A 9514-nucleotide genomic window follows, 5' to 3' on the forward strand; every position below is an offset into this window, starting at 1 on the left:
GGTTGAAAATTAAGTAAGTTATAGTTATTTTACTTATGCATACACCTCCTTCCTCAATAGAAGTGAACGCACTGGAATCATAGCGCCACCGATCCAAGATGGCGGCCACCCCCGACGTTCTCAGGCAGTCAATGCGGCGTCTATGTATATATGTCTATGGGTGGGATGCCCGGACCAAGATGGCGGCCGTATTTCTCGCGCCCCAGCGGTCTATATTTTTTATGTCTATGATCCAAACGCCAGAAAAGTCCCGCAATGCACCGCGCGCGGAGAGAAGGTGACAGGGGACGCCGAAAATGGCTGCCGCCTTTCTAACCCACCAGCAGAAGGTCCTGCGGCTTTACAAGAAATCTCTGCGACACCTGGAGTCATGGTGCATATTCAGGTACGAGGACGCTTTTGTACTCTAACCCCTGTGTGGAGTGAAGCTCTTGCTTCAGGGGACTTTATCGCTTCGTTGCTGGGCTGTCTGGTAGCTGCCGTCAGGCAGGTCACCTGAAGTCTGAAAGTAATAATAATAATCATAATAATAATATTTATTAATGCTTCTAAGTCCCTCTTTAGGAAAACATGCGCACAATCCTGGTCTAGTTTTGTTATAATCAGTCACCTTAAACTCTACCCTTGGGGTTTCTGATGTTTATACTCGCTTTGTCGCCACCTATCGTCCAAATAGGGTAGTGCAATTATTATTATTCCAATTTTACCCCGTTTTTATACATTTAAATCGACAGAACAGTTATATAATATCACCAATCATATTTTATCTCGTTAAGACAAGTGTTTTTCTATTATAAAAAAGTCTAATACGATTTGCAAATACAGTACTAAACGTTTTGTCAAATATTTTTTATTTGTATTTATTCTTTAATTCATTCAAAAATAAAACAAACAATTCAATACAAACACAAACGTTCCTAAATTGTGAATGAAAGGGAGCAGAAAGAAGAAGAATCTTATTTAATCTGCCCCTTTTTCCCAAGAAGTCAAATTACAAAGAACGTAAATTAAAAAACTAAAATGAAATAAAATAGCCACCTCTATGGGTATGGCAATCAAACTTAACTAACATTTTTCATTATATTTCCTTAACATACTGGTTTTAATTGTTCTTTTGAATGTAATGTTTGATTTGGATTCTTTGTTTTCTTTGTTCAGATTGTTCCATAAACTGATTCCTTTCACAGAAACACAACGTTCCATCAATTTAGTCCTGAATCTTGTTTTTTTTAAAGATCTCTGTTCCTTTTAAGTTACACTTGCTTTCTCTTTTTTCTATAAATAGAATGATAAAGCAAAGGCTAAATCCCTGAACTGACTAGGTAAACGTATACTAAATATGACGTTCAAACGTTTCGATCGTGTATTTGGTCCTTTGTACGGTGTTAATACATTTCAAAAGCAAATTATTCCCAATAATTCTGATAGATTCCTTAGAATATAATTTTAGATTATAACAGACATTCTTGCAAGTTTTCAGTTTTGTTTTTCTGCTTCGTATCGATTATGCCCTCTCATAAGGTGTTATTGATACTGAATGATTGATAGGCAAATATTCTGTATTGAAATTTAACTGTGTAAAAAGGTAATGAACCTCTTTGTGCAAATCAGAGCCATTGCGTCAAAGACTTGAATATCATGATAATAAATCCTAAAACCAGTTAAGAAACTGGCTCACCTTTATATTGGGGGGAATGCCTGTTAGAGTAACAATAGTATGACGTTTTAAACCGAACAATTAACATAAACCTAAATATTTCCGTTTATGAGAAATTACTGGATCTTTGAGTAAATGCCATTAAATTGTAGGAAGCATGATTATTACATTATATTTAGCAGATGCTTTTATTCAAAGCGACTTATAACAGAAAAATACAAAAATAAAACTAAGAAAGTATTTAAATACAAATCTAACTGTTGTGGCATTTTTCTCCCATAGGGACAAATACCGTTTCTACGCCTGCATGATGCGGGCTCGCTTTGATGAGAACAAGAACGAGAAGGACATGGTGAAGGCCACCATGATGCTGAAAGCAGGAGAGGAGGAGTTCTGGACCAATCAGCATCCCCAGCCCTACATCTTCCCCGACTCTCCTGGAGGGACGTCCTACGAAAGATATGAGTGCTACAAGGTAAGACGGGAGGAAAAGTCATTTGAGAGTGGCAAAGACAAATGTCTTGAAATGTCTAATACTCTTATCAATATGACGAAGACAAACATTTTCTTGAATTGTCTTGTACAGCGGGAGAACCAATAAGATAAAGGCAAACCGTGAACTACAAAACATCTCGTGAGGGGGTGGTATGGGGTTCGTACCTCATCAAGAAGATTTAAGGGACATTTTACATCAAATTTGATTTATATACTTGTGGGAAGGTAAACAATAGTTGGTTAAACTTGTTACGGCTGCAGAGTGAAGGTATGAGGAGCTGGAAGAATGCGATGAAGCTGAATCTGATATCACACGGTAACCGTCCTGGTCCCTGAATTTGTTTTTAGCCTGTCAGCTGAGCGTAACAGTCACTCACCAAACACGCAGATTAGGGCTGTTCGATTAATCGATTTTAAATCGTAATTGCGATTATGTAATTAGAACGATGTTAAAACGTGAAAATCGTAAAATCGATTTTTCACTTTTTTTTTTCTTTTTTTTTTTTTTTTATTAATTTTTTTTTTTTTTTTACCTTGTCTGCACACATATTAATGATTGATGGAAATACCTCTCAATACCTGCGACAAGTGCCCCATGGGAGAGGCTCTTTAGTGTAGGAGGGGGCGTTGTAACATGCCACCGGGCGTCCCTCAAGCCAGATGCGGTAGACCGGCTCGTGTTCCTTGCAAAAAACTTGCAAATGTGAATAGCAAATGTAAAGACTGACATTACACACCTCTACCTCCTTCATGGGTTGCATTATTATTTAGCATGCAAAGACCCAGTTTAGTTTAATTAGAAAATGTCTTGTTTTATTTAATTGGAAATATAACTTACTGTATGTTTGCAAGTGCTGATTTGCTGATTTTTTTTTTTTCAGAGATAAAACTTTATATTTTATTATATTTTTTAAAACTTTTTTTCAACTTATTTTACAGAGTTTTGCACTTTATTCATTCATTTTTGGTTTAATAAGAGCAAAGTTTGCACTTAAAGCCCAATGGGGCAAATGTTCAATAAAAAAACAGCATATTTGAAATCATTTCTTTGCCTTTTGTCAATTCACAAAATAATCGTAATCGTAATCGAAAATCGGATTTTGAGAGAAAAAAATCGAGATTTTATTTTTGGGCAAAATCGAACAGCCCTAACGCAGATACATCAAGAATGAGCTTTTAACTGAGCTTTTTTATAAGTGATTTTTTAAAAATTAATTAATTAATTAATTAATTAATTGATTTGAAGCGCACATCTATTCATTTGAGATCTATGATCTTCCTGCCGACTTCTCCCATGACGCTGCGCCACAAACTTAACTCCACAAACTTGTTTTTTTCTTCTAACAAGTGTGTGATTCCTTTCGCTGTTAAATGTCTAAATCTCTTCTTGAATTTTTTGAATGGTAAACTTGTGTTAAACTCTTCTTCACTTCAGTTTTTGAGGTTAGACCAGAAATGTCCATGTCTGCAAACCCCCCAGTTCCATCCTCTCACGTGATGTTTTGTGGTTCTCATGGTGACCACATTGAAGCTTGTCGACCGTAGGACACATTTAATTAATAAACAGCTTATATTGAAAAACCCTCGAGTGGCTGAATCCGTCGTAAACATCAAAGCTCAGACGTCACACATGGTCATTCTTTAGCGTTCTTTAGCGAGCCTGAGACAAAGCAGATGTTTTAAAGTGTTGTGACCTGAAGGTACAAGAAACTCGGGAAAGAAAACACATTTTAGAAGAGGACGTGGCAGAAAAAACCAGAACAAAGTCGAGGCGCGACTGGAGATTTATGCAGAGGACAGAGGTAGTTTGTAAGAACATTGCACATGTCTAATACATTGGACGTGCCTTGAAAAACATTAAAAGGACTTTAATGGTCATGAATTCTCACTAAAGTGCAGGAGCAATAGCAAGAGAGATGAATATTTAAATGTTTTCCGTTCTATGAGCTGTAGGTCTGTTTGACAGTTCAGATGATGGCTTACATTTTCTGTCTCCAGCTGTTTTGTAAACTGACAAATAAACCTAAATAGGATTTGAGCAAAAGCAATATATTTATACATTACAGACAAAAACCAGATGCTCATCAATGACTACGTTTACATGCAGTCAAAATTCGGATTATTGCTAATATTCCGGTTACTGAAACATTCGGAATATTCCGTTTACATGCGTGAGCAAACAGGGTTATCCCTGTATACACGGTAATTAATCATTTGGGACATCAATATCTCCATCAAATTAGCGACGCACGGAGAACATCACGACGCAATTCCTGTAATTTCCGCTTCTTCTTCCTGTATCCAAATCCAAAACAAATGCTGCTTTGCGCAACTTTTCGCTCACCTTCTTGTAAATCTCGCTATCCCGGTACTTTCTACCGTCTACAAATGCCAAAATGTTCATATCCTTCATTAAATTTATAAAATGATTAGTCTCCTCCTCACTCCAAAAGTGTGGCGTAGTCCTGCGTTTCTCCATGTTTAGAAGTACGTCATGTTTTTAAAAAGTCGAATAGGAGCAAATTCGGGTTATTCAAAGGGGTTATTGGTGTTTACATGGCCGTGCAAAACCGGGTTATTGCTAATATTCGTGTTTTAAAAGGGTTATTGACTGCATGTAAACGCAGTCAATGCTTCTGGTTTTCATGTGTCGTCCGTGACAAAGCGGCCGGCGAGTCTACACCTGGTTTACATAATAAACACACTCACCTCTTCAGTAGATACACCTGGTGTGCCTAATGAAGAGGCCGGTGAGTGTAGCGTGGACTCTGAGCTCTGCTTGGTTCTCGCAGGTCCCAGAGTGGGTTCTGGACCACTGGCACCCCTCGGAGAAGGCCATGTACCCCGACTACTTCGCCAAGAGGGAGCAGTGGAAGAAGCTGAGAATGCAGAGCTGGGAGAAAGAGGTGAGCGGGAAGAAAGAAGGACTGAAAATTATTTTTCATGCTGTTTCTGAAAAAAAAAAATCTCTCCACACTGGAAGACCTTCACCACTCCCGTTGTCAGAAAAAAGCCCAAAATATAATAAAAGATATTCATGAAAACAAGGACAAACGGACTCAAACACAGCTTTTATCCAACAGCAATAACCACTCTCAACAAAATGTAATTGTACCTGGTGTTAATGACAATAAAGATCTATTCTAGATCCAGCAAGGAAAACATTTTCTATGTTATGTAGTTTTTGTGTGTCATGTAGCAATTAAATATACGGAATACGGAGTATTAGGGCCATGGAGTAGAAAACATATTTGAGAGGGGAACATTTTTTTTTATTGTGCACTTTGAGAAAAAAGTCGAAATGTCAAGAATAATGTTGAAATACAATTTCAAGAATAAAGTCAAAATTTTGTGAATAAAGTCGAAATTTTGCCTTTTTTCTCAACATTTCAACTTTATTCACGAAATTTTGACTTTTTTCTAAACATTTTGACTTTTTTCTCAAAATTGTACTTCAATATTAATCTCGACATTTCAACTTTTTTCTTGATATTTTGACTTTTTTCTCAACATTTCGACTTTTCTCGAAATTGTACTTCAACATTAATCTCAACATTTCGACTTTTTTCTCAACATTTCGACTTTTTTCTAAACATTTTGACTTTTTTCTCGAAATTGTACTTCAACATTAACCTCAATATTTTGACTTTTTTCTTGACATTTTGACTTTTTTCTCGACATTTCGACTTTTTTCTCGAAATTATACTTCAACATTAATCTCGACATTTCAACTTTTTTCTCAACATTTCAACTTTTTTCTCAACATTTCAACTTTTTTCTCGAAATTGTACTTCAACATTAATCTTGACATTTTGACTTTTTTCTCGACATTTCGACTTTTTTTCTCGAAGTGCACAATGAAAAAAAAATCTTCCTCTAAAATATTCTCCTACATGGCCCTAATACTCTTCTGTATAAATAAGATTGATTCTGCTAGAAATAAAAAGTGTGTTTTTTCTTTTTTTTTTTTTTATCTTTTTATAAATACAAATGATTATATCAGTATGGTATTTAAAAGCTGGAAAATCTGTGATTTTAGTGATAAAATCCCCTGTGACTTCAGCATTCATCTCGTTCTCTTCCAGGTTGCTCAGCTGGAGGCCGAGACTCCGGCCGGCGGCCCCAAGAACGAAGCTCTCCCACCGGCCCGCAAGGAGGGCGACCTCCCCCCTCTGTGGTGGCAGTACGTCACCCGTCCCAGGGAACGCCCCATCTAAATACTTTATCTCCAGTCAGGCGACCCCACGGTGGGAACACCCGAACAGCAGAACCCGACTGGCTGGAAAGAATCATTTCTCCACCTGAGCAGCAGCATGACGATGTTAATCCCCCTGAATTCAATGAGTCTTCAGTCAGTTTTGGGTTGTGGGAGTCTGAAAAATCCCGTACATGTTCCAGTGACAACCTGTAATTGTTTCAATAAATAAATAAATAAATAAATCTTTATTCAATGCTGCATACGTGTGTGTTTTCTACATGACAACCTGTAGTTTTTTAGATATATTTTTTAGATGTTTCAGGCATCTGATATAATTTAGATTACTTTAAATGTTACTGATGAAACAATGCAAAACAGGTTGACTAATTGCAAAAGGGACTTTATTTGACTTTCAAATATACAAGACTGTTGCAGAAAATTAGAATATTATGATTTTCTGTAATGCAATTACAAAAACAAAAATGTCATACATTCTGGATTCATTACAAATCAACTGAAATATTGCAAGCCTTTTATTATTTTAATATTGCTGATCATGGTTTACAGCTTAAGAAAACTCAAATATCCTATCTCAAAAAATTTGAATATTCTGGGAATCTTAATCTTAAACTGTAAACCACAATCAGCAATATTAAAATAATAAAAGGCTTGCAATATTTCAGTTGATTTGTAATGAATCCAGAATGTATGACATTTTAGTTTTTTTAATTGCATTACAGAAAATGAACGTTATCACAATATTCAAATTTTCTGCGACAGTCCTGTACAGTATTTTCCTTGTTGCATGTGATAACAGTAATAAGTGTAATTTACACTTTACAGTGTTAATTCCTCACAATGCTGTGGTGATGTGTGGAAAAATACAACTTATTTGCTTTATAATTAAACTGCAATTCCAAAAAAGAAGTTGATTTGAGTTTTTGCAGTGAAGGAGGTCAGGTTAGTGTTAGGTACCAGTACTTTGACTGTAGACATAAATAACAGCTTTATTTTGCTCCGACACATTCTACAACTGTCTACATATTTGAATTCTTTGTCATTTTTAGCAACAAGTTAATACTACAACTAAACTGTTGTTTTGATCAAAGTAAGTAAACAGTTGTACTCAAATGTTTGCCCTTCCTTCACAAAAAAACACGTTTTTCATCCATCCATCCTGAAGTTCCTGGAGAGATTTTGGGGTCATCTGATGGGAATTACTGGTAGAGCTGTGTATCATCTGCATAACACTGGTATGAGAAGTCGTGTGATTGAAATACTGAGGAGCTCATACACCGCTGGTGTAGATGGAATATGTAATAATATCATGAAAGCCATTGCCAACATCATTGTAGAGCCACTGGCCCATTGTATTAATCTTTCTTTACTTACTGGCACTGTACCCAAAATGACCAAAATAGCCAAGATAATTCCCATTTTTAAATCAGGTGACCGCAATGATATGAGCAACTATCGGCCCATATCAATTCTACCCACCCTTTCTAAAGTAATGGAGAAGGTGGTATACAATAGACTCAGTGGCTATCTTGAAAAACTAAATATTCTTGTTCCCTCCCAATACGGTTTCAGAAAAAAGAGCACAACCTGTATGGCAATACTTGACCTAATAGAACAAATTCATGACTGCATTGAAGAGGGCAAATGTGGGGTTGGTATTTTCTTGGACCTATCAAAAGCTTTTGATACCATTGACTTTGATATATTGCTGGATAAATTACATCACTATGGTATCAGAGGTTTGGCACTTGCATGGTTCAGAAGTTATTTATATGAGCGGGAACAGTATGTCCATGTAAATGATCATAACTCTACCTGTAAGCCTATAATCTTTGGGGTCCCCCAGGGTTCCATTTTGGGGCCACTCCTATTCATCCTATACATAAATGATTTTGTAAATTGTTCCAAAATATTTCATAAAATAATTTTTGCTGACGATACTAATTTGTTTACATCACACAGAAACCCCCTTATTCTTCAAGCTATAGTAAACTCTGAGTTAACCAAAGTGGACTCTTGGTTCAAATGTAACAAACTGTCATTAAATGTCAGTAAAACAAATTTCGTCTTATTCAAATCAAACAAAAAGTTTGTCCACACTGGTTACTGCCTATTTAAAATAAATGGGCAGGAAATAAAAAGAGTATATGCCACTAAATTCCTGGGGGTCCATATTGATGATTCTCTCAATTTCAAATGTCATATTGACCATCTTGAAAACAAACTGTCCAAGTATGTTGGTCTGTTCTACAAGATAAGACACTTCCTTCCTCTGTCTGCCCTTCTTACTTTGTACAAAACTCTCTTTGAACCTCATCTCAACTACTGTAATGTGATATGGTGCAACACCTTCACATGCCATCTTAAAAAATTAGCATCTTTGCAAAAGAAAGTCATACGGGCTCTGTCTTGGTCAGAGATAAATTCCCCCACCCACCCTCTATTTCACCGCTTTGAGTTACTAAGACTGGCTGAGTTAAACAATTATCATAATGCTTGTCTTATGTTTCATATTGTCAACAGGCTCAACCCTAGACTTAGTAGTCTTGTGCCAATCTCCAGTCCTCAGCACACGTACCAAACGAGAATCAAACCACTCATATTAGGGAAATGTCGCCGACATGTGCGCGCCAGTATGAGTGTTGTTTGCAGGGGGCTGCAGATTTGGAATGGGATTGATGATGGCCTCAAGGTGTTGCGTTCTATCTCCAAGTTTAAAAGACAACTAAAAAATAATCTTTTACTAACCTATATATAATTTAAAATGCTTCTTCATGGACTGCTGGGACGTATGTGTGTGTGACTGTATGTGTATGTAATGTTAAGTATGTATGTTAAGTGTTTTTTTTTTGTGTACTTGTATGCATTTAGCCATCACCATCTCTTTACGGATGGTAACTGCTTATACCATTGACTGTACCCTCACCCTTATACGAACTATGGGCCCCCACCTATAAGCTTAGCTTCCTTGGGGGACCCATTCACTTTACCCGTTTAATTCAATTGTATTATTATAATTATTATTCTGGTATTGTGAATAAACTCAAACTCAAACTCAATAATCTGGTCCAGAGAGCTGGTGTATTTGTCAGAATGAAGAGGCCTCGGTACTGAGTCTAGGCCTGTGAAGAGGTAAAGAAATGATA

General features: G+C 36.6%; 1 protein-coding gene across 1 annotated transcript; it reads left to right on the forward strand.

Moving 5' to 3' along the window:
- Window positions 1–254: 254 nt before the first annotated feature.
- On the forward strand, window positions 255–6603 carry ndufb9 (NADH:ubiquinone oxidoreductase subunit B9). Its single transcript, XM_061742157.1, has 4 exons — window positions 255–385; window positions 1940–2132; window positions 4945–5058; window positions 6238–6603. The coding sequence occupies exons 1-4, from the start codon at window positions 297–299 to the stop codon at window positions 6367–6369; spliced, it is 528 nt and encodes a 175-aa protein (XP_061598141.1). The 5' UTR covers window positions 255–296; the 3' UTR covers window positions 6370–6603.
- Window positions 6604–9514: the final 2911 nt, after the last annotated feature.

The sequence above is a fragment of the Cololabis saira genome, chromosome 15 (genome assembly GCF_033807715.1).
Source record: "Cololabis saira isolate AMF1-May2022 chromosome 15, fColSai1.1, whole genome shotgun sequence".
NCBI lineage: Eukaryota > Metazoa > Chordata > Actinopteri > Beloniformes > Belonidae > Cololabis > Cololabis saira.